General features: G+C 44.2%; 1 protein-coding gene across 2 annotated transcripts in view; it reads left to right on the top strand.

The window, feature by feature from the left end:
* LOC149469840 (multidrug and toxin extrusion protein 2-like) overlaps nucleotides 1–26886 on the top strand; it is a 124166-nt gene that overhangs the window by 77433 nt on the left and 19847 nt on the right. For both annotated transcript variants that reach the window (XM_089668439.1, XM_089668438.1), the window contains exons 10-12: nucleotides 723–790; nucleotides 17834–17942; nucleotides 23014–23089. In XM_089668439.1, the coding sequence (XP_089524565.1) occupies nucleotides 723–790; nucleotides 17834–17942; nucleotides 23014–23089 (253 nt within the window). The remainder of the gene's footprint in view (nucleotides 1–722; nucleotides 791–17833; nucleotides 17943–23013; nucleotides 23090–26886) is intronic.

Here is a 26886-nt window from a genome sequence, read left to right as displayed (position 1 = left end):
TATCAAGCAGCACTATACTGGTATTCTCAAAATGATGTCGTAATCCCATTAGTCTTCATGAGCAATTGTTTATCTTTCATCTGGGGGGGGGATATTTCTCACCTAAGCAAACCCTCCTGTCTACAGGCCTGCGCTAAGGGTAGATAGATAGATGGGGGTGAGAGTAGGTAAACAAAACTGCAAATCCCCAATCTGTCAGTGTACCTATATTCAAAAGCCATCAGCTGTGTATACAGGAGCACTGCTCTGACAGGAGAGAGGAGCTGGAGGTGGAGAGAGAACTCTGCTCTACCTCCTCCCGACTCTCTCCTCCTCTAATGGACCTTTCAGTACTAGGCTTTCTCTCTTTCCTGCTAGTGCAGCTTTCCTGTCTGTGAATACTGCTACCAGCTTGTAATACAGGAGCACTGCACTGGCAGCAAAGAGGGAGGGAATAGAGAGCGCAACATGCACCTCCTCCCAGCTCTCCTGGCTGCTACCAGTGCTGGGCTGACAGGCATAGTGATGCCACTGTCATTACTCCTGTCAGCCTTGTAACAGAAGAAACTGACCCTATACAGTTTTTTGTGGAACATCATTTTGACTCACGTTTCCATTTTCATCAGCCACTGGTGGTTCTTCTGATTGTTTTAATCACACTGTTGTTGTCGGTCCAGTAATTGAACAAAAACCATGTATGAACAGTTGACCAACTACTGACAAATTTGTCTTATTTTTTTTAGGGCTGATTAGTGTTGTACAGCTGGGAGGACAAGCTGTTATACTGAAGTTGTCAATGTTGGCTGCAATGGTATGTTGGTCACTTTACTATTCATGCATTCTAACACTTACTAGCCTACCTAAGATGACACTTAACCTTTAGAAGATAAAAAGAGACACTAATTAACCACTTGCCCTCTGGAAGGTTTTACCCCCTTTATGAGCAAGCCATTTTTTCTATCAGATAATCAGATCTCTTGATACATTTTGGTCAACATATATTCTGCTACATGTCTTTGATTAAAAAAAAACAAAAACTCCCAATAAGTGAATATTGATTGGTATTTGTGAAAGTTATAGAGTGTACAGACTATATGATATATATTGGAATTTGTATTTATGCTAGTAATGGCAGTAATCAGCAACCAATAACAGGACTGCGATAGTGAGGCGGGCAATCAGACACTAACTGACGCTGAGGGGAACTGACTAACTGCCACTGACATTACCAATGACATTATTACAGTGATCAGGGGGTTAAAAGTGTGCCTAACAAATGTTTATGTGTGTACTGTGTGCTGCTTTTACTGGGGATCTTGTTGTTTTCACTCCCTGATTAGTAGGGAATAAACAAACTAGAACCCTGTCACTGAACACAGCTCTGTGTTGTTTACATTATTTACATGAAGCTCTGAGCCGATCATGGCATGCCAGTGGTTAATCATTGGCCAGGCCTTAGTGATTGGCATGTGCTGTGACGAATCACAGCACAACCAAGCCAGTAGGCACGCACGTGCTCCCTGCCCAAGCGGGTGGATCATGTACTAGGTACTGTATGTGATCCATCGCTGGGAAGCTGCTCTGCCACTGTATAACCAAGTTATACATTCGGAAAAAGGCTGCTCTTTATCCATGAATACATTGTTTATTGTGTTTCTATTGGAAGCAGTGCAATTCCCTGCATTTGACTTATCAGCTTTGTGAAATACCCTGTGTAGTAGAGCACAGCCTGGGAAAAAGAGAAGCAGCACAAGGAATCAGTCAGTTGTTCTGCAGTGTTTCTGTGCTAACAGGGAGCATGCTGATAGAAGGGGAAAGCAGAGTGACAGAGAGCTCATCAGATAGAGCAGAGGCATAATCTGTAAATGTTACTTAACTCCAGCAAGGATAATTCAGGTTTCTTACTTTGCCAGTGAAAGCCATATTATGCAGCAAAACTGTATAAATCTAAGAACCACATGGCTACAAATACAAATGCTTTGACAGGTGAAGCAGCTCTCATTTATGTATTTCACCAGCATAGTTAACTGTTTGACTGGAGTTCAGCTTTAAGTGCTGTAAAGGATGCCATGGAGGGGAGATACACTATATTGCCAAAAGTATTGGGCCAGCCCTCCAAATCATTGGATTCAGGTGTTCCAATCACCTCCATGGCCACAGGTGTATAAAATCAAGCACCTAGGCATGCAGACTGCTTCTACAAACATTTGTGAAAGAATGGGCCATTCTCAGGAGGTCAATGAATTCAAACATGGTACGATGATAGGTTGCCACCTGTGCAATAAGTCCATCCATTAAATTTCCTTGCTACTAAATATTCCATAGTCAACTGTTAGTGTTATTATAACAAAGTGGAAGCAACTGGGAACAACAGCAACTCAGCCAAGAAGTGATAGGCCACGTAAAATGACAGAGTGGGGTCAGCACATACTGTGCGCAGAAGTCGCCACTTGTCTGCAGAGTCAATATAGAAAAAGACATCCAAACTTCGTGTGACCTTCAGATTAGCACAACAACAGTGTGTAGAGACCTTCATGGAATGGGTTTCTATGGCTGAGCAGCTGCATCCAAGACTTACATCACCAACTGCAATGCAATGCATAAGATGCAGTGGTATAAAGCACGCCGCCACTGGACTCTTGAGCAGTGGAGACGTGTTCTCTGGAGTGATGAATCATGCTTCTTTGTCTGGCAATCCAATGGACGTGTCTGGGTTTTGCAGTTGCCAGGAGAACAGTACTTGCCTGACTGCATTGTGCCAAGTGTAAGGTTTGGTGGTGGAGGGATTATGGTGTGGGGTTGTTTTTCAGGGGTTGGGCTTAGACCCTTAGTTCCAGTGTAGGGAACTCTTAAGGTGTCTGCATACTAAGACATTTTGGACAATTTCATGCTCCCAACTTTGTGGGAAAGCTCCCACCTCTGATAGCTGCTGCCAGGGTGTTGAGTCCAGGGTGTGGCTCTCAGTGAGGACAGGCAGCCTTCCAGCACTACACCGCTTCCCTCTCATACACATGGGGCCTTAATCCTCCTAGTCACATAGGGTTAACCCTGCAACCAGAGCACACCCCCACCTATTGATTGGCTCCAGCTGTGTTGACAAAGGAAAAGCCAGCGATGGACACACCCTCCCAATTGAGTCACTAGCCGGCTACCTGTTATAGCTGGAAGATCGTGTGTACCAGTGTGTGTATTGGAGATGTACGGACCAATGTGGGGACATAAACCTGTTAAGGGACAAGTTTTTGGGTGGTGAGCCAAGTTTGATTTGTACCAGGAGTGTGGACTGTTTTGTTTATTTTATGCTCTGAGCAAGCTGTTATGTTTTACTTTTGAGCAATAAATGACTGTTTTGCTTTTGCCATCGCACTCAAGATTACAGCACGGAGAACATATATACATTTACCATGTATTTAGAGAACAACAGTGAACAAAAGGATACAAATCTACACAGACATTTCTAAAGGTCCATGTACACTGGGATTAAAAAAATACTGTTTCTACAGGAGTTGTGTGTTTTGCCTGTACAAGCAGCTCAATGTTATCCTATGTGTCCTATACATTAGGATGTCTAGAGGCATATTTTAAGCTCAGAGTTTAGAGGCAGATTAAAAACCCTTATGGTTTGCGTTTTTGTTGAGAGAGGTCTTCTAGCAGAAAAAAAGCTAAACGCTTAGCTCTATTAAGTGTGCGTGGGGGGGGATTTCTGCCAAAAGAACTGAAGTTTTTTTTTTTTTTAAGCCTGGACCCTAATTTGTTTCTCATTTTATTAGTATACAACTACTGTTCTTTGTCTAACCTTATAAAGCAGCGGTTCTCAACCTGGGGGTCGCGACCACTTTGGGGATTGAACGACACTCTCACAGGGGTCGCCTAAGACCATCGGAAAACACATATTTCCGATGGCCTTAGGAACCGAGACACCGCTCCTCTATCCGTCTCCAGGTGTGGGCGGGATGACATGTCGTCCCTGTCATCTGGACACACCCCCGGGATCAATTCCTCCCTATTCTATAACTATTCCTCCCCCCACTGACACCAACGATGGGGCACTATTCCTCCCCCCACTGACACCAACGATGGGGCACTATTCCTCCCCCCACTGACACCAACGATGGGGCACTATTCCTCCCCCCACTGACACCAACCATGGGGCACTATTCCTCCCCCCACTGACACCAACGATGGGGCACTATTCCTCCCCCCACTGACACCAACCATGGGGCACTATTCCTCCCACTGACACCAACGATGGGGCACTATTCCTCCCACTGATACCAACGATGGGGCACTATTCCTCCCACTGACACCAATGTTGGGGCACTATTGCTCCCCCTGATACCAATGATGGGGCACTATTCCTCCCACTGACACCAATGATGGGGGCACTATTCCTCCCACTGATACCAATGATGGGGTACTATTCCTCCCACTGATACCAATGATGGGGCACTTTTCCTCCCACTGACATCAGTGATGGGACACTATTCCTCCCACTGACACCAGTGATGGGGCACTATTCCCCCCACTGACACCTATGATGGGGCACTATTCCTCCCACTGACACCAATGATGGGGCACTATTCCACCCACTGACACCAATGATGGGGCACTATTCCTCCCACTGACACCAATGATGGGGCACTATTCCCCCCACTGACACCTATGATGGGGCACTATTCCTCCCACTGACACCAATGATGGGGCACTATTCCTCCCACTGACACCAATGATGGGGCACTATTCCTCCCACTGATACCAATGATGGGGCACTATTCCCCCCACTGATACCAATGATGGGGCACTATTCCTCCCACTGACACCAGTGTTGGGGCACTATTCCTCCCACTGATACCAGTGTTGGGGCACTATTCCTCCCACTGATACCAGTGATGGGACACTATTCCTCCCACTGACACCAATGATGGGGCACTATTCCCCCCACTGACACCAATGATGGGGCACTATTCCTCCCACTGACACCAATGATGGGGCACTATTCCCCCCACTGACACCAATGATGGGGCACTATTCCTCCCACTGACACCAATGATGGGGCACTATTCCCCCCATTGACACCAATGATGGGGCACTATTCCTCCCACTGACACCAATGATGGGGCACTATTCCTCCCACTAACACCAATGATGGGGCACTATTCCTCCCACTGACACCTATGATGGGGCACTATTCCTCCCACTGACACCAATGATGGGGCACTATTCCTACCACTGACACCAATGATGGGGCACTATTCCTCCCACTGACACCAATGATGGGGCACTATTCCTACCACTGACATCACTGATGGGGCACTATTCCTACCACTGATACCAATGATGGGGTACTATTCCTCCCATTGACATCAGTGATGGGACACTATTCCTCCCACTGACACCAATGACGTGGCACTACTCCTCCCACTGCAAAATTACAGTTATGAAGTAGCAACGAAAATAATTTTATGGTTGGGGGTCACCACAACATGAGGAACTGTTTTAAGAGGTCGCGGCATTAGAAAGGTTGAGAACCACTGTTATAAAGCATCAGCTTATGTGGCAAAGATCAAGTTTAGAATAAGGCAGTGCAAAAAAATGCTCAAAAATATTTTTTGCATATATTGACACAAGAGGGCTTTCATTCATGTGTGGAATTAATTAAAGTAAGGAGAAGGGGGTGACTGTTAAATAGACACGTGCATAGCAGAAATTTCTGCTTCATTTCAGAGGCATTCATTCATTTAAGAATTTTGTTTCGTCATATTCGTTATGTTGAACTGATTTGTTTTTGGGATTCATTTCGTATCTTTGGCATTTGGTTCGTATATTCGTTGGTCTGGGTAGATTCAAGAAATTTTGAAGTTTTTCCAGAAGATTTTTATATATCCACTTGCTGACTGCCACATGAAGTCTGGCCTCTCTGTGATCTAGTAGAGTGCACGCAGCCCCTTCTGTGCTGTTATTCGCTACAGCATAAGCAGATCAGCAGGTCCCGGCCGGGACGGGATTTGCGGCTGGGACCTGCTGATCGGCTTAGCGAATTAAAGTGGAGAGCCCTATGTTTACTAACAACACAGGGCTCTCTACAGGGAGCAGCAATGTGCTGTTTTTTTTCTCCCTGCTTTTCTTAGTAAAAGCAGTGCACATTACACAATGTTGGGCACACAGTTAGCCCTTTGTTAACCCCTTCCCAGCCAGTGTCATTAGTACAGTGACAGTGTATAGTATTAGCAGTGATCCCTGTATTAATGTCACTGGAGATGTGGGTGGCAGTTAGTCAGTTCCCACCCAGTGTCAATTAGTGTCTGATTGCCCTATCACAGTCCCACTATAAGTCGCTGATCACCGCCATTCTAGTATAGAAAAATAAATCAATCAAAATTCCAGTAAATATACCATAGTTTGTAGATGCTATTTCTTTCGCACAAACCAGTTATACCCACATTGGGATTTTTTTTTAACAAAGACATGTAGCAGAATACATTTTGGCTTACATTTATGAAGAAATTAGATTTTTTATTGGATATGTTTTATAGCAGAAAGTAATTTTATTTTGTAAATATATCATTTAAAAAACAGTGGTGAACAAATGCCATAAAAAGAAAGCTGATTGAACAATAATGTATTGAAATTCAGATCCATTTGTTATCCAAATTATTGAACTAGTTTGACAATTGAATTCATTTCCCCATGGGCCAAAACTATTTTCACATGTGTGACATCATCCAAATGAAACAAATGAAGCAAATGCATTTGGTAACTTTGTCATAGCTTTGTTTGGAATCATTGACATTCGTTACAATGTCCATTCTGAGAGTCATACACATCCGAATCTGTCTGAAAAACGAATCGAAGCAAAATGAAATGCGCATGTCTACTTATTGGAGCTTTTCTGGGTTCAGGTTACCTAGGTATATGGCAGACATACAAACATATCTATTGTATGTGCCCCCTTCCTTCCTGTCACACTGCTGCTCATTTGGGAGTGAACACTCTTGTCGCACACGCTTGTCTCCTTCATATTCCGTACAGTGTCAGAGGCAGGAGTCTACAAATTCTCCACTACTCTCTGCTTCTTCACAGCATTGGCTACCTCTCATTCTTCTATGACCTGTATAGCTTGATCAGTCGAAGTGTCAAAGGCATCCTCTCCAAGGGGAGTGGGTATCTTACCAGAGAAGAATCCCAGTCTTTGATAGTTACAACTGATGATTGAAGTAGAACTTTTCAACACAGTCTCTATGAACTTCCCTAGTTCAGTCAATCTGGTGGCAGGTATTCCCCTGGCAAAATCAGACGAAGTAGAGGGTTCAGATTCAGGTACACCCCTTCGTCTGTGTTTGCATTGTAGGGTTCCATGTTCTCTTCCTGAGGCTCACAACACTCTAGACAGTGAAATCCCAGATGAGCCCCCACATGTAGTGCTACCCTCTTGAAGGCCACTAAGTATTTTTGGATTCCCTGTCTGTTCTGAGCCTACTTTGGAAGTACAGCCCTTGACTGTGAATCTTTGGCCAGGAGGGCTCCCTGGCTTTTAATCATAAATAAGCATACAGAGTTTAAGTTGAGCAAATATTCTGGTTATATTGAGGTCAGAATAGAAAGTGTGCAAACATAACAAAAATACCAGTAAATGTGCATAAAATAAGAGTAAAACACTCTAAAAGATTCAACAATGTAATAAAGAACAATATCCCTTCAAATATTCATAACCTTATATTTCCTTTGAGCTTTTTGGGAAAATTCTTATTGCACCGCTTTGTGAGATGCGGTCACCAAGAACAGCAGACAGGCCCCAGCGAGAATTCGAAATTGCGACCCCTGGTTTACAAGACCAGTGCTCTAACCCCTGAGTTATGGAGCCCTGTGTTTGCAGTGCGGAACACCTTTTGTGTTTCACTAGAGATAGAGCGCTAGATGAGCAAACAACCTTAATGGTGAGCAATGAAATGCTTAAACAGATGTTGGAAGAGGGATTTGAACCCACGCCTTCAGTGGAGATTGCAACCTGAATGCAGTGCTTTAGACCACTTGGCCATCCTGACTCTGGGAGCAAGCTACCAGTGTGAGCCTGATAATGTTCATTCTTTGATCTCATATGCTGGTAACTCTGCTGAGGCCTACATGTCAACATTTGTGGTTCATGTCGCAGTTCCGCTTGGAGCTCAGGAAAAAAATTAATCTGTTAAAGGTTACATGATGGAGAAAATGCACAAGAAGGAGCCTCACCCTTGTCACCGTTCCCTGCTACCTTCATTATTTACAAAACATTGGAAGAAAAAAAGAAAGCCAGATGTTAAGAGTGCTAAAGTAGTATCTTCATACAAGGACAGGCAGATAGCAACTGTTTTGCAGTTAACAAGATATTGCTAATTGCTTGAAGTGCACGTTTCCTTTGACGCAGAATTAAAGAGTGTTTCTAGCAGATATTGCCTCATTAACCACTTGAGCCCCAGAGGATTTACCCCCCTTAATGACCAGGCCTTTTTTTGCTGTTTGGCGCTGCACTAATTCAAATGATAATTGCGCGGTCATGCAATGCTATACCCAAACAAAATTTACGTCCTTTTTTTCACACAAATAGAGCTTTCTTTTGGTGGTATTTGATCACCTGTGCGCTTTTTATTTTTTGCGCTATAAACAAAAAAACCACGAAAATTTTGAAAAAAAACAATATTTTCTACTTTCAGCTATAAAAAATATATCGTAAACTCAAAGTTAGTCATAAATTTAAGCCAAAATGTATTCTGCTACATGTTTTTGGTAAAAAAAATCCCAATAAGTGTATATTGATTGCTTTGTGTGAAAGTTATAGCGTCTACAAACTATGGTATAGATACTGTAATTTATGCCTTTTTTTGCTATACAGCGCTGCACTAACTCAAATGATAATTGCGCGGTCATGCAATGCTGCACCCAAACGAAAATTACGTCCTTTTTTTCACACAAATAGAGCTTTCTTTTGGTGGTATTTGTTCACCTGTGCGCTTTTTATTTTTTGCGCTATAAACAAAAAAACCACAAAAATTTTGAAAAAAAACAATATTTTCTACTTTCAGCTATAAAAAATATATCGTAAACTCAAAGTTAGTCATAAATTTAAGCCAAAATGTATTCTGCTACATGTTTTTGGTAAAAAAAATCCCAATAAGTGTATATTGATTGCTTTGTGTGAAAGTTATAGCGTCTACAAACTATGGTATAGATACTGTAATTTATGCCTTTTTTTGCTATACAGCGCTGCACTAACTCAAATGATAATTGCGCGGTCATGCAATGCTGCATCCAAACGAAAATTACGTTCCTTTTTTCACACAAATAGAGCTTTCTTTTGGTGGTATTTGTTCACCTGTGCGCTTTTTATTTTTTGCGCTATAAACAAAAAAACCACAAAAATTTTGAAAAAAAACAATATTTTCTACTTTCAGCTATAAAAAATATATCGTAAACTCAAAGTTAGTCATAAATTTAAGCCAAAATGTATTCTGCTACATGTTTTTGGTAAAAAAAATCCCAATAAGTGTATATTGATTGCTTTGTGTGAAAGTTATAGCGTCTACAAACTATGGTATAGATGCTGTAATTTATGCCTTTTTTTGCTATACAGCGCTGCACTAACTCAAATGATAATTGCGCGGTCATGCAATGCTGCACCCAAACGAAAATTATGTCCTTTTTTTCACACAAATAGAGCTTTCTTTTGGTGGTATTTGATCACCTGTGCGCTTTTTATTTTTTGCGCTATAAACAAAAAAACCACAAAAATTTTGAAAAAAACAATATTTTCTACTTTCAGCTATAAAAAATATATCGTAAACTCAAAGTTAGTCATAAATTTAAGCCAAAATGTATTCTGCTACATGTTTTTGGTAAAAAAAATCCCAATAAGTGTATATTGATTGCTTTGTGTGAAAGTTATAGCGTCTACAAACTATGGTATAGATACTGTAATTTATGCCTTTTTTTGCTATACAGCGCTGCACTAACTCAAATGATAATTGCGCGGTCATGCAATGCTGCACCCAAACGAAAATTACGTTCCTTTTTTCACACAAATAGAGCTTTCTTTTGGTGGTATTTGTTCACCTGTGCGCTTTTTATTTTTTGCGCTATAAACAAAAAAACCACAAAAATTTTGAAAAAAAACAATATTTTCTACTTTCAGCTATAAAAAATATATCGTAAACTCAAAGTTAGTCATAAATTTAAGCCAAAATGTATTCTGCTACATGTTTTTGGTAAAAAAAATCCCAATAAGTGTATATTGATTGCTTTGTGTGAAAGTTATAGCGTCTACAAACTATGGTATAGATACTGTAATTTATGCCTTTTTTTGCTATACAGCGCTGCACTAACTCAAATGATAATTGCGCGGTCATGCAATGCTGCACCCAAACGAAAATTACGTTCCTTTTTTCACACAAATAGAGCTTTCTTTTGGTGGTATTTGTTCACCTGTGCGCTTTTTATTTTTTGCGCTATAAACAAAAAAACCACAAAAATTTTGAAAAAAAACAATATTTTCTACTTTCAGCTATAAAAAATATATCGTAAACTCAAAGTTAGTCATAAATTTAAGCCAAAATGTATTCTGCTACATGTTTTTGGTAAAAAAAATCCCAATAAGTGTATATTGATTGCTTTGTGTGAAAGTTATAGCGTCTACAAACTATGGTATAGATGCTGTAATTTATGCCTTTTTTTGCTATACAGCGCTGCACTAACTCAAATGATAATTGCGCGGTCATGCAATGCTGCACCCAAACGAAAATTATGTCCTTTTTTTCACACAAATAGAGCTTTCTTTTGGTGGTATTTGATCACCTGTGCGCTTTTTATTTTTTGCGCTATAAACAAAAAAACCACAAAAATTTTGAAAAAAAAACAATATTTTCTACTTTCAGCTATAAAAAATATATCGTAAACTCAAAGTTAGTCATAAATTTAAGCCAAAATGTATTCTGCTACATGTTTTTGGTAAAAAAAATCCCGTGCATTAGCGGGCAAACTGGCGCTATCTAGGAGGGGCGCTAACACTATCGGAAGTCACCAGTGACACTAATACAGTGATCAGTAAAAATCTGTTCACTGTAATCAATGACACTGGTGACAGGGCAGTGAAGGGGTTAACTGGGGGGGGGGCGATCAAGGGGTTAAATGGGATTTCTGGTGCACTAGCGGGCAAACTGGCGCTATCTGGGAGGGGCGCTAACACTATCGGAAGTCGCCAGCGACACTGATACAGTGATCAGTAAAAATTGGTTCACTGATCAGTGACACTGGTGACAGGGCAGTGAAGGGGTTAACTGGAGGGGGGGGGTGATCAAGGGGTTAAACGGGATTACTGGTGTACTGGCGGGCAATCTGGCGCTATCTGGGAGGGGCGCTAACTCTATCGGAAGTCGCCAGCGACACTGATACAGTGATCAGTAAAAATCGGTTCACTGATCAGTGACACTGGTGACAGGGCAGTGCATGGGTTAACTGGGGGGGGGGAGATTAAGGGGTTAAATGGGATTACTGGTGTACTAGCGGGCAATCTGGCGCTATCTGGGAGGGGCGCTAACACTATCGGAAGTCGCCAGCGACACTGATACAGTGATCAGTAAAAATTGGTTCACTGATCAGTGACACTGGTGACAGGGCAGTGAAGGGGTTAACTGGGGGGGGGTGATCAAGGGGTTAAACGGGATTACTGGTGTACTGGCGGGCAAACTGGCCCTATCTGGGAGGGGCGCTAACACTATCGGAAGTCGCCAGCGACACTGATACAGTGATCAGTAAAAATTGGTTCACTGATCAGTGACACTGGTGACAGGGCAGTGAAGGGGTTAACTGGGGGGGCGATCAAGGGGTTAAACGGGTTTACTGGTGTACTGGCGGGCAAGCTGGCGCTATCTGGGAGGGGCGCTAAATCTATCGGAAGTCGCCAGCGACACTGATACAGTGATCAGTAAAAATTGGTTCACTGATCAGTGACACTGGTGACAGGGCAGTGCAGGGGTTAACTGGGGGGGGGCGATCAAGGGATTAAACGGGATTACTGGTGTACTGGCGGGCAAACTGGCGCTATCTGGGAGGGGCGCTAACTCTATCGGAAGTCGCCAGCGACACTGATACAGTGATCAGTAAAAATTGGTTCACTGATCAGTGACACTGGTGACAGGGCAGTGAAGGGGTTAACTGGAGGGGGGGTGATCAAGGGGTTAAACGGGATTACTGGTGTACTGGCGGGCAATCTGGCGCTATCTGGGAGGGGCGCTAACTCTATCGGAAGTCGCCAGCGACACTGATACAGTGATCAGTAAAAATTGGTTCACTGATCAGTGACACTGGTGACAGGGCAGTGCAGGGGTTAACTGGGGGGGGGGGCGATCAAGGGGTTAAACGGGATTACTGGTGTACTGGCGGGCAAACTGGCGCTATCTGGGAGGGGCGCTAACTCTATCGGAAGTCGCCAGCGACACTGATACAGTGATCAGTAAAAATTGGTTCACTGATCAGTGACACTGGGTGACAGGGCAGTGAAGGGTTTAACTGGGGGGGGGGGGGGCGATCAAGGGGTTAAACGGGATTACTGGTGTACTGGCGGGCAATCTGGCGCTATCTGGGAGGAACGCTAACTCTATCGGAAGTCGCCAGCGACACTGATACAGTGATCAGTAAAAATTGGTTCACTGATCAGTGACACTGGGTGACAGGGCAGTGAAGGGGTTAACTGGAGGGGGGGGGCGATCAAGGGGTTAAACGGGGTTACTGGTGTACTGGCGGGCAAACTGGCGCTATCTGGGAGGGGCGCTAACTCTATCGGAAGTCGCCAGCGACACTGATACAGTGATCAGTAAAAATTGGTTCACTGATCAGTGACACTGGGTGACAGGCAGTAAAGGGTTTAACTGGAGGGGGGGGGGGGCGATCAAGGGGTTAAACGGGATTACTGGTGTACTGGCGGGCAATCTGGCGCTATCTGGGAGGGGCGCTAACTCTATCGGAAGTCGCCAGCGACACTGATACAGTGATCTGTAAAAATTGGTTCACTGATCAGTGACACTGGTGACAGGGCAGTGAAGGGGTTAACTAGAGGGGGGGTGATCAAGGGGTTAAACGGGATTACTGGTGTACTGGCGGGCAATCTGGCGCTATCTGGGAGGGGCGCTAACTCTATCGGAAGTCGCCAGCGACACTGATACAGTGATCAGTAAAAATTGGTTCACTGATCAGTGACACTGGTGACAGGGCAGTGCAGGGGTTAACTGGGGGGGGGGGCGATCAAGGGGTTAAACGGGATTACTGGTGTACTGGCGGGCAAACTGGCGCTATCTGGGAGGGGCGCTAACTCTATCGGAAGTCGCCAGCGACACTGATACAGTGATCAGTAAAAATTGGTTCACTGATCAGTGACACTGGGTGACAGGGCAGTGAAGGGTTTAACTGGGGGGGGGGGGGGGCGATCAAGGGGTTAAACGGGATTACTGGTGTACTGGCGGGCAATCTGGCGCTATCTGGGAGGGGCGCTAACTCTATCGGAAGTCGCCAGCGACACTGATACAGTGATCAGTAAAAATTGGTTCACTGATCAGTGACACTGGGTGACAGGGCAGTGAAGGGGTTAACTGGAGGGGGGGCGATCAAGGGGTTAAACGGGGTTACTGGTGTACTGGCGGGCAAACTGGCGCTATCTGGGAGGGGCGCTAACTCTATCGGAAGTCGCCAGCGACACTGATACAGTGATCAGTAAAAATTGGTTCACTGATCAGTGACACTGGGTGACAGGCAGTGAAGGGTTTAACTGGAGGGGGGGGGCGATCAAGGGGTTAAACGGGATTACTGGTGTACTGGCGGGCAATCTGGCGCTATCTGGGAGGGGCGCTAACTCTATCGGAAGTCGCCAGCGACACTGATACAGTGATCTGTAAAAATTGGTTCACTGATCAGTGACACTGGTGACAGGGCAGTGAAGGGGTTAACTAGAGGGGGGGGGCGATCAAGGGGTTAAACGGGATTACTGGTGTACTGGCGGGCAAACTGGCGCTATCTGGGAGGGGCGCTAACTCTATCGGAAGTCGCCAGCGACACTGATACAGTGATCAGTAAAAATTGGTTCACTGATCAGTGACACTGGGTGACAGGGCAGTGAAGGGGTTAACTGGAGGGGGGGGGAGATCAAGGGGTTAAACGGGATTACTGGTGTACTGGCGGGCAATCTGGCGCTATCTGGGAGGGGCGCTAACTCTATCGGAAGTCGCCAGCGACACTGATACAGTGATCTGTAAAAATTGGTTCACTGATCAGTGACACTGGTGACAGGGCAGTGAAGGGGTTAACTAGAGGGGGGGGCGATCAAGGGGTTAAACGGGATTACTGGTGTACTGGCGGGCAAACTGGCGCTATCTGGGAGGGGCGCTAACTCTATCGGAAGTCGCCAGCGACACTGATACAGTGATCAGTAAAAATTGGTTCACTGATCAGTGACACTGGGTGACAGGGCAGTGAAGGGGTTAACTGGAGGGGGGGGAGATCAAGGGGTTAAACGGGATTACTGGTGTACTGGCGGGCAATCTGGCGCTATCTGGGAGGGGCGCTAACTCTATCGGAAGTCGCCAGCGACACTGATCAGTAAAAATCGCTTCACTGATCAGTAACACTGGTGACAGGGCAGTGAAGGGTTAACTGGAGGGGGGGGGGCGATCAGGGGGTTAAATGTGTCCTAGAGTGTTCTAACTGTAGTGTAGTGCTTGTGTACTCACTTTTTGGATGTCTTCTTCTCTGTCTGGAACGGAATGTGTCCAGGCAGAGAAGAATGACATCATATCCTGCCCTGTGTGTATGTCAACACAGGACAGGATAGGACAGGGACCGATCATGTGATTTCAGCCAGAAATCACTGGCTGAAATCTAATGATTGATCCCTCCTGGATCAAATAGTGTCACCCGCGGGTCGGCGGGAGCGCGCGCGCGTGCTCCCTGCCGGCGAAAGTGTCGGGAGCGCGGAACCCGTTTTTAAACGTGGTTTTGCGCTCCACTGCCGCCCTGCACACGTATATACACAGTGGCAGGGCGGCAAGCGGTTAAAGATTTTTAGAAATTCAAGTTTTCCTAATGTTTTGATTTTGCAATCTAGAGCCCTTCAATTATTCATAACCTTATATTTCCTTGGGACACATTCTTATTATGCTGCTTTGGGAGATACATTCACCAGGAACTGCAGACAGGCCCCAGAGAGATTTGAAGTTGCAACCCCTGGTTTACAAGACCAGTGCTCTAACCCCTGAGCTATGGAGCCCTGTTTTTGCAGTGTGGGACACCATATTTTTGTTTTGCTAGAGATAGAGCATGGACAAACAAGAGATCCTTAATGGCAAGCAATGAAAAGGTTAAACAGATGTCAGATTTGAACCCATGGCTCCAGTGGAGACTACAAACTGAACACATTGCCTTAGACTGCTCAGCCATCCTGATCCTTTGAACATGCTCCCACTGTGAGTCTGCTGATGGCCATACGTTCATCTAATGTGCCAGTAACTCAGCTGAGGCCTACATGTCAACATTTTTGGTTCATGTCGCTGTTCTGTCTGTAGCTCAAGGAAAAAAATAAATCCGTTGAAGGTTATATGATGGAGAAAATGTGCTAGAAGGAGCCTCACCCTTGTCACCGTTCCCTGCTACCTTCATCATTTACAAAGCGTTGCTTCCTTATTTGAGTGATTTAGGTGAAAATCTCTTTAACACAAAGAATGAAGGCAAAGCTTAGCTAAGATTGCAGAGGGTTTAGAGGCGGAAGCAGACTTCAGCAGAGGTTGACCCCTCCTAAAAGATGGTAAGCTAGTCTGATGAAGCAAGTTCCTTTGAAGGTGAAAGACTTGAAATGAGACACTAGTATCAGTCTTTCTGCAGGGGGGAACATGCTGTAGCCAAAGTCCTGCAATTCAGGATGTTAATAAGGCCCTAGTCAGTAAGATGCAATACAGAATAAGCTGGACAGTCTGAGCCTCGGTGTGATATGCTATAGTGTAAAGTGTGTTGAGCTAGAAGAAAGACAATTGAACTTGACACAGTCACTTGCAACTTGTGATGATCTGGGTATGGAACCCACTCATCGGATCTGTAGCCTCGGCAGTGTAGCAGGTAGTCTTAAAAGTTCATAGATGTATTCAAAAAGTACTGAGTTTACATTCCATAACCAAATGGAGAATCCAGTGCGAATAAAGCAGCCCAAAAGATCCCACTGATAAACAAAATCTTCTCCACTTGTGTGCTCCAACAATCGCACCCTACTTACCAGATCCTCAGGCCTCAAAGAAATGGAGGTCTGGCTACACATTGAGGGACACAACCCAAATGGATGGATCAGGCCGACATTAGCAATCCAGCGAAACGAACCGGCTCTGGATTGCATTAATAAATAGCGGGAAGGAGAAGTTCTCTCATAGTGTTGTATTTAAAATCATAATTTTTTTATGAAAGTAAAGAAACTACTCACAAGTGTATAAAATAAACCGGCATCATAATCTCTGTTTTTCCTGATCAGAGCTATGAGGGGCATGATGACGTCACCGCTGTAGCTCCGACCAATGTGTTTCGTCCAACAGGTTACTGATGCAACAGAGTTTTGTTACTTGTGAGTAGCTTCTTTACTTTAATAAAAAAAAAGATGATTTTAAATTCTACACTATGAGAGATCTTCCCCTTCTTGCTTGCTAATAGTATAATCCGGAGCCAGCTCATTTCATTGGATTGCTGATGTCTGCGTCATCCATCCATCCATTTGGGTTTATCCCTTATTGAGTAGCCAGACCTCTGTTTCATTGACGTCTGAGAATCTGGTAAGCAGGGTGTGATTTTTGGGGCACACAAGTGGTGAAGATCAATTAGTCTAGTGCATCCTAACAAATTTATTTTGTTTATTGGTTTATGCATTGCATTTATCTTGTCTTTCCATACTTTACTTATTTTATATGCCATTAAGTTGTTAATATGTTTATTTAAAACCATATTGGAACCTTTACAATAACTTTAAATATTAGTATACCACCACACTAGATCATACTTACCTGCTCTGTGCAATGGTTTTGCACAGAGCAGCCTCAAACCTCCTCTTTTCATATCCCCTGCCGGCGATCCAGGCCACTCCTCTTGCTGAGAGCCCCCAGAGCAAGCTGCTTGCTTTGGGGGCACTCGTGTGTGCTCACTCCTGAGCCGCCTTTGTATGTCTATGAGATGCACATAGCATGCTCCCCCCAACCCCCCTCCCTCCCTCCCCACTGACTGTGATTGACAGCAGTGGGAGCCAACGGCTCCTGCTATTGCGTCTCAGACAATGAGGAGGCAGAGACCCAGGAGAGTTTCTGTTCTTGTGCACCTCACTGAGTCAGGATCAGGCTTAGGTGAGGATAAGGGGGGCTGAGGGGAGTGGGAGCTGCAAACTGAATGCATAGAAATGAATGCATAGAATACATGAAGGCAGGGGCGGACTGACAACTCATGGGGCCCCCGGGCAATAGGTGATCATGGGGCCCCTGTGTCCTTGCCCAAACTCAAAAAAGCCTATGAAAAAGGTACCAGGGGCATCTCATGGGGCCCCCCACTGACCCCGGGCCCTCGGGCAGTGCCCAAGTTTCCAAATGGTCAGTCCGCCCCTGCATGAAGGTAAAAAAACCTTAAGCCTTTAGAACCACTTTTAGTTATACAAGTGTGTGCAGCCTTCAACCTATATAACCAGGTGTACCAGAGGGGACACAGCAGTTTACAGAGTCGTGGCAGCACAGAGAACCTATCATACCAAGTGGCTGCTGCGGGGGTAAGCATCAAAGAAATGTCTTGACCAGATTTTTAATTCATACTATATTTTCCTGTACAGCTTCCCATGGGCTTTAGCACAACTGCAAATATCAGAATTGGAATGGCTTTAGGAGCGGGAGACATCGAACAAGCCAAAAAGTCTACTAAAGTTGTACTTTACTGCACAGGTATCTGGTTTCTGTGAACATGACTCTCAGTTCTCATTTTCTCTAGTTTCTACAACATGTTTACTCTCAATTTTTGTGTTTGCACTAGTATTTTCATGTGTACATAGGTGCAATGTTTCCCAAAATGTGCTCCACTGTATACCACCATCATGAACTTTGCTGCATCCAAAATTCACTTATGCTAAAAAGACAACATCTACCATACACCTCATCATGAATATAAATGGAAAATAATTTGTTATATATGGAAACTTGCACTCAGAGTAAAGACATGAAATGAGGACATAGAACACAACCCACCTACCCAATCATTTTGATTATAATCAAGGCACAGCTGTATAGCACCAGACCAACATAGTACATAAGGAGGTTCTTTCACTAGGAAAAAGGAAGCTAAATGCTAGAGATGCCTACACACACCTGCACATCTCTCCTATCTTTCTGTTAAGGCCAAATTTCATTCCGCTCTTACCGCCAATTGGCCAGTTATGATGTCCATCATAGTAATGGGCCAATGTGGGGGTGGTGCTTTGTGGCAATCTCTGACAGTAATTGAAAATGTGGGAACTTTGCCATTCTTAAAGCCTGGCATTCGACCATGACAGTAGGGTATGGGAGTCCATGGCAAATATTGCTTCATACCTGCAGCAGTTTGTACCCTCTGATAATATCTTTTTAAAGTCCCCCTTGCTACTAGAAATGTGACATCTTAAGTACACCTTATTCTAAATAATATTAACCACTGTCCGATTTCACATGCCACCTGGAGTGTGAATTTAGCCTGAACTTTTTTTACCCAAAACTATTTGTAGTTTTAGAAGGAATAGGAAACAATTAGAATGCATACAGAGATTTTATTACTATCTAGAGCTCACCGTTTTAGGGCTTATTTACACCAGATGCAGTCAGGTGCATTTTAAATGCAGCAAAAACATATATACAAGAAAAATGTAGTCCAATGAGCCTAGTTTATACATTTGCAGTGCTTTCATGTGCATTTTAAAAAGGTACAGCATTCTGCATTTTTCTGCACCAGAACTAAATACCAAACACCAGTATGTTGTGATACTCCTGTGCCTTGGGGCACACAGCGGTGCAATCTGCAACCTCTGTGTCCACCGGACACAGTGGATTGTGGTGCTTTGTATCTGGCTGCTGTGAGCGGCCAGATACCACGTTATCGCTGTGTGATCACATGTCACCTAGGAAAGAAGAGTCATGAATCCCAACCACGGCACCACCTGCCTGGAGTTTGCATGTTCTCCCTGTGTCTGCGTGGGTTTCCTCCGGGTACTCCGGTTTCCTCCCACACTCCAAAGACATTCTGGTAGGTTAATTGGATCCTGTCTAAATTGGCCCTAGTATGTGCATGTATGAATGTAAGTTAGGGACCTTAGATTGTACGCCCCTTGAGGGTTAGGGACTGATGTGAATGTACAATACATATATGTAAAGCGCTGCGTAAATTGACAGCGCTATATAAGTACCTGAAATAAATAAATTAATGGAATCCATTCATGACATCATTGTTTACTACTGTGTGTGATCTGTGATTGGTCACCAGTGATCACATGGTACCTGGGCCAATTACAGAACGCTCTGCATGTGAGAGCTGTGAGCCAGTCACAGCATCACAAAAGTAAACAATGAGTCACAAATGAAAACCATTCATGACAGTTCAAATTATTGCTGTTACAAGGATCATTGTTAAAAAAAAAAATCGCTGTTAACACACCCCCTCCATCCATATCACAATGGTGACACTGAACTACCCTGATGACAGTATGAAAAAAAATTGTACAAAAATAAATTTAAAAAAATTAATCAAAAATTATTATTGTTATTATTATTACTATTTTTATTATTATTAATATTTTTTACATACTGTCACTGGTCAGTATCCCTTATCACCACCAAACCAGTCATATGATGATGCTGTACTGCACTAGTACTGCACCAGTCACAGTGTAAAAAAAATCCCTGATCACCCCTGACAACTGATAACAATATGGTAAAAAAAAAGAAAAAATGTTTAAAAAGTTGAATAAGAAATCATTACTTTTTTTTTACATACTATCACCAGTCAGTAACCCCGATCACCATCACACCAGTCATGATGATGCTGTACTGCACTGTGACAGTATGTTAAAAAAAAATGTGAAATAAAAATAAATTTTATTTAATTTCTTCACTTTCCAAAAAATAGTATAAAAAAAAAAAAAGACAACTTCCAAAAACTTGCCATGCCTTTTACTAAATACCTTAGAATGTCTACATTCTAAAAAGGGGTCTTTTGGGGAATACTTGTACTGTCCTGGCATTTTAGGGTCTGAAGAAATGAGGTAGGCAGTCAGTACATTGGGATCAATCAATTTTAAATTGTTTAACTCTAGTTTGTAAACTCTATAATGTAGACTAAATAATAAACACTGATTTGCGGTTATTTTTTACCAAAGAAATGTAGCAGACTGAATTTTGTCCTAAATTTATGAAGAAAGTTTATTTGTTTGCAAAATTTTATAACAGAAACTAAGGAAAATTTGTTTTTTTTCAAAATTCTCAGTATTTGTTATTTATATATCAAAAAATGAAAGACTCAGTGGTGATCAAATACCACCAAAAGTTCTATTTGTGTAAAAAAAAAAGTTATATCAATTTCATTTGGGTAGTGTTGCATGACTGAGGAATTGCCAGTTAACCACTTGCCTACCAGGCACTTATACCCCCTTATTTACCAGGCCAATTTTCAGCCTTCAGCGCTGCCGCACTTTGATTGGCAATTGCACGGTCATGCAACATTGTAACCGTATGAAATTTTGATCATTTTTTTCTCACAAATAGAGCTTTCTTTTGGTGGTATTTAATCGCCACTGGGCACTTTACTTTTTGCGCTATAAATAAAAAAAGTGCAAAAAATTAAAAAAATTTTCTTTGTTTCTATTATAAAATTTTTCAAACAGGTATTTTTTCTCCTTCGCTGATGTGCGTTGATGAGGCAGCACTGATGGGCACTGATAGGCGGCACTGATGGGCACTGATAGGCAGCACTAAAGGGCACTGATAGGCAGTACTAATGAGGTGGCACGGATAGGCGGCACTGATAGACAGCACTAATGAGGTGTCACGGATAGGCGGCACTAATATGCAGCACTGATAGGTGGCACTGATAGCTGACACTGATGATGGGTACTGATAGACGGCACTGACTGGCATCACTGCTGGGCACTGACTGGTGGCACTGACTGGCACAACCCCTGGGCACTGACTGGTGGCACTGACTGGCAGCACTGGTGGGTGGCACTGGTGGGCAGCACTGGTGGGTGGGCACAGGTGGGTGGCACTGCAGAGTGGCACAGGTGGGTGCACTGCTGGGCACAGGTGGGTGATCTGCTGGGCACAGGTGGGCGGAGCTAGTGGGCGCACTGCTGGGCGGAATTTGCGGGTGGCACTGCTGGGCACCGATCATCAGGACACTGATCATCAGTGCCCTGATGATCGGTGCCGATCCCCGCTCTGACAACTGCCGGTTCTCGGCAGTACTTTCCTCACGATCTGACAGCGTGAGGAAAGTGCAGCCGAGAACCGGCACTTGCATTTCCCTGTGATCAGCGTGTCATTGGACACCGCTGATCACGTGGTAAAAGGCCGCTGTGATTGGCCTTTTACCACATCACGTGATCAGCTGTGTCCGTAGGACACAGCGATCACGGAGATCGCCGGGTGCGTGCCCCCTGGGGCGTGCAGGAGAGCGCGTTCTGGGAGGACGTCATATGACGTCCACTCAGAACTGGCCGGCCGCAGTGCAGCCGTCATTCGGCTATCTGCGGTCGGCAGCTAGTTAAAATAGCACAGTTCTAAATAGCAAAAATGTCCTGGTCATGAAGGGGGCAAAACCTTTCAGAGATTGGTTAACACTCAAGAACACATTTGGTAAATAGTGTTGGGCTTCAAGTTCAATCGAACATAAGTTCGACTCAAACATGGGCCACTCATGTGCTCAGCGAACACACGAATAATAAGGGCGTTCGGCAGGCTGTTCACCATGCCATGCCCCACAATGCACTGCACCCTGACAGTGCATTGTGAGTGGTCAAAGCAATGCACCTGACCACAGGTGGTCACAGGCGGCAGGCATTGTGATTGACAGATCTACTTCGGGGGACATTTTTTGTTTTTGTCTTTAATAAAGGAGTTGTCTCTTCTCATTTTTACACTACCCTTTTTTTTTTGTGAATGGGTAGCAGTACTATGTACCCCATACTCATTCACGTAGGGGTGCCGGGATCTGGGGGCCCCCTTGTTAAAGGGGGCTTGCAGATTCCGATAAGCCCCCCGCTCACAGACCCCCACAACCACAATCCACGGGAGCCCCCCCATCTTAAAGCTCCCCCCATGTTGAGGGCATGTGGCCTAATATGGTTCAGGAGGTGGGGGCGCTTGCTCCTTCACCCCTTTATCTGAGCTGCCGAGCTTCATGCTCGGACAAGGATATGGTATGGATTCTGGGGGGGGACCACCACCATTTTTTTTTTAATTCTGCTGTGGGGGTTCTCCTCAAAATCCATACAGACCCGAACGTCTTGGTATGGATGGAGGGGGGATCCCACGCGTTTTTAAAACACTTTTTAATTGCCGGGCAATGTCAGCAATTCTTTTTACATTCAGCTGTCAGTGAGGAACCCCACTGACAGCTGAAACAATAAAGAATGTCTTCACTACTAAAATACCGCATGACTTAATAATATAACTCATGCAGTATGTTAGTAGCTGTGCAGCATCTATCGCATACTCAGACAGCTTAGTGAATTGTCCCAGTTTGAAGTTCATGGTTGACCTTTCAGTAGGTTTGGATTTTTGGCCGCAATTCGAACAGGGGGGGTGTTCGGCCCATCACTATTGGTAAACATTAGTCTTGCATTTATCGCCATTTGTTTTCAATTGTGCAATTTTCTTGGGCTTTGAGTACCACTTCTGATTTGGTTACTGTTATTTGATGTATTAGTGGGCATATACCAAACAGTTCACACATTAAATTCTTTTTTCAGACTAATCTGTACTTCCTGTTTTTCAGTATCTGGTTGCCTGTTGGTCTGCTGTACTGTACTTGCACTGAGAAGTGTCATAGGTTATATGTTTACAAATGATAGGTGAGTATTATGTAAATACTTCTTCAAATCCATTTAAACAATGATTTCTCTCCTTGATACAGTTTGTGGCATGATAATATATAGTGATCTTCCATTTTTGCACAAGGGTTTTTATAAGTTTCTATACAGAAAATTGATATTAAAAACACTACCCTGTTTTGGCATAAGTAAAAAAATCATAGCTACCCAGATAAAAATATATCTGGACCAGTTTATTATGGTAGGGAATTTAGGGACAAGTTACATTTTTTTTTGGTTTGCAAAGAAAATAATTTAAAGAAAAAAGTCTTTAATGGTGAGGCAGAAGAGAATAAATGGCCAAAGAAGGCTTTTACTGGGATGCACCATCAGGGCTTAGCTGGCAATCCACTTTGCTTGAGGGCTTGTTAACACTACATGCAGTCCAGTGCATTTTTTTTCTGCATCAGAAATGCACTCACAGAGTTTTCTATGTATTCCAAGGGCCATAGTTCACACCAGTGCAGTCAGTGCAGTCAGTTCTAGTCAGTTTCCGGTGCAGAAAAAAATGTAGAACATGCTGCATTTTTTTCTGCACAGAACTGTACTGGAACATAGCAAACTGCATTAAAACTGCATCAGAACAGAGTGTGGTATAAACTGTAAGCAAAAACATATCCGGAATGCATCCGGAGTGCATTTTTGTGGTGTGAACTGACCCTTAAACTCAGTATCTTGCATATTAGCTTAGAACACCTTAGAGAGTCCAGATAACACAAATTCCCTTATGTTGCATGTTCTCTAGACCAGTGTTCTCAACTTTTTTTCAGTCAAGGCACACTTTAAAATTCTGCACAATCTCGAGGCACCGCATTCTAAAATTTAAAAAAACTATTTTATAAGTTTTACATAATGCAGCAACATCAACACACATAGTACACCCAACGTTAGAGGCTAGCTTATATACAAGTTTTGGGCAATTTTTAGGCGTATTGCTAAAGCACCCCTGAAGAAGCATGAAGAAGGCACCCCTGAAGAAGCCTGAAGGCACCCCAGGGAGCCTGGGTATCCTGGTTGAAAAAGGCTGCTCTAGACAGTAGCCAGTGGCTCTCAACCTTAGTGAGACTGTAGTAAATTCTTTCTGTACCAGCAGTTAAAAGAAAAAAAAAAGTTTATACAAAAGAGTATGGGCTTACAAAATGTATGTTTAAAATTTATTTAAAAAATGAGTAATCAGTCAAAAATATGAGTTTACTGTAATAGAAATACACACATTGACAAAAACGAACATTATGCTTAGATATATTTATTTATTTATTTATTTATTTATCGTGTTTATATAGCGCCAAAGGGTTTGCTCAGCGCTGTACAATGGGGGGGACAATACATGAAACAGAACAGTAACATCAAACAGTACACAAGGGGTTAGAGGGCCCTACTCTTTCGAGCTTACAATCTAGGAGGGAGGGGGTAGAGGCACCGGAGGAAGCGGCTGTGGGGGATGAAGTGGTAGGAGGAGGGAAGGGCAGCGGCTGTTAGGTGAGGGTGGGGTAGGCTTCCCTGAAGAGGTGGGTTTTCAGGGAGCGCCTGAAGGTGAGGAGGGACGGTGACAGTCTGATGGATTGGGGTAGTGAGTTCCAGAGGATGGGGGAGGACCTGGAGAAGTCTTGCAGTCGTGCGTGGGAGGAGGAGACCAGGGAGCAAGATAGAAGAAGGTCCTGTGATATAGATATATAGATATATATATATACAGTATATATATATAGATATAGGCACTGGCTTCCATTTATACAAATCAGTTTAACATTGTTCTCTACTGCATGCACACTCTTTTGATAAGAGTTTGGTAAGGTTCAAGGTAAAGCTATCATCTGTTTGATCAATTGACTGATTACGCATCCTGTTACAACCTCAGTGGGAGAATAGTCCCCAGATCATTGGTGTCAGTGGTATGATTGCCTTAGTGCCCTAGGAAGAACAGCTTCTTAACCTCTTGCCGACCGCGCATAGCCGAATGACGGCTTCACCGCGGCCGGCCAGTTCTGAGTGGACGTCATATGACGTCCTCCCAGAACGCGCTCTCCTGCGCGCCCCAGGGGGCGCGCACTCGGCGATCTCCGTGATCGCTGTGTCCTACGGACACAGCTGATCACGTGATGCGGTGAAAGGCCGATCCCACCGGCCTTTTACCACGTGATCAGCGGTGTCCAATGACACGCTGATCACAGGGAAATGCAAGTGCCGGTTCTCGGCTGCACTTTCCTCACGCTGTCAGATCGTGAGGAAAGTACTGCCGAGAACCGGCAGTTGTCAGAGCGGGGATCGGCACCGATCATCAGGGCACTGATGATCAGTGCCCTGATGATCGGTGCCCAGCAGTGACACCCGCAAGTTCCGCCCAGCAGTGCGCCCACTAGCCCCGCCCACCCATTCCCAGCAGTGCCCCCACCTGTGCCCAGCAGTGCCCCCACCTGTGCCCAGCAGTGCACCCACCTGTGCCACTCTGCAGTGCCACCTACCTGTGCCCAGAAGTGCCACCTACATGTGCCCAGCAGTGCCACCCACCTGTGCCCACCCACCTGTGCCCACCAGTGCCACCCACCTGTGCCCACCCACCAGTGCTGCCCACCAGTGCCACCCACCAGTGCAGCCAGGCAGTGCTGCCAGTCAGTGCCACCAGTCAGTGCCCAGGGGTTGTGCCAGTCAGTGCCGCCAGTCAGTGCCCAGAAGTGATGCCAGTCAGTGCCGTCTATCAGTACCCATCATCAGTGTCACCTATCAGTGCCGCCTATCAGTGCTGCATATCAGTGCCGCCTATCCGTGACCCCTAATTAGTGCTGTCTATCAGTGCCGCCTATCCGTGCCACCTCATTAGTACTGCCTATCAGTGCCCTTTAGTGCTGCCCATCAGTGCCGCCTATCAGTGCCCATCAGTGCCGCCTCATCAACGCAAATCAGTGAAGGAGAAAAAATACCTGTTTGAAAAATTTTATAAAAGATACAAATAAACTTTTTTTTTTTCAAATTTTTTGCACTTTTTTTAATTTATAGCGCAAAAAGTAAAGCGCCCAGTGGCGATTAAATACCACCAAAAGAAAGCTCTATTTGTGAGAAAAAAATGATCAAAATTTCATATGGGTACAATGTTGCATGACCGTGCAATTGTCAATCAAAGTGCGGCAGCGCTGAAAGCTGAAAATTGGCCTGGTAAGGAAGGGGGTATAAGTGCCTGGTAGGCAAGTGGTTAAATCATTGGTGGCAATGGAATTATGGACAACAGGGGGAGAATAGCCTCTCAAATCAATGGTGTCAGTGTTACCTGGCAGGTGTGTTGGATAGAGTGCCTGCCATTACATCATTATAAGACATAATAGTGATGTAGGGACTGACAGGAAGAACCCCAGTGCACACCTGGACAAAGCCAGCTTTAGATAAAAATTCCCCCGCTTTCATTCCCTAACGTACAAAGCTTAACCCCCCACACCAAGGAAAGTGCCAACTTACCTCCCTCTGATTGAAGTGTACAGAGTTTGTATCCTTCATTAAGAATTATTCTTCGTGCTGCCTGTATCTGGACAGTAACTTCCCTTTGACATAAATAGGGGCTTACTGCAATGGTATACATACAGCCCATTCAATTTTAAGAACGTTACTGCATTGGCAGCGCCAAAAACATTTCTGAATAGGGAATGTTATCACCACAAATGGACCTGCTGTCAGGGTTTAGGTGGGTAGGTTTAGATTAGAGTAGATTAGGTGGGTAGGGAGTAGGGATTGGGGGATTTATTTATCTAACCCTAAAGATACCCCAAAATATTGAGTGCCCTGACACATGTTGC

This window comes from Staurois parvus, unplaced genomic scaffold (assembly GCF_062004578.1).
Source record: "Staurois parvus isolate SC_StPar_1 unplaced genomic scaffold, SC_StPar_1.0 ptg000058l, whole genome shotgun sequence".
Taxonomy (NCBI): Eukaryota; Metazoa; Chordata; class Amphibia; order Anura; family Ranidae; genus Staurois; species Staurois parvus.
Note: the sequence above shows the minus strand (reverse complement) of the source record. Positions and strands in the feature narration are given on the sequence as shown.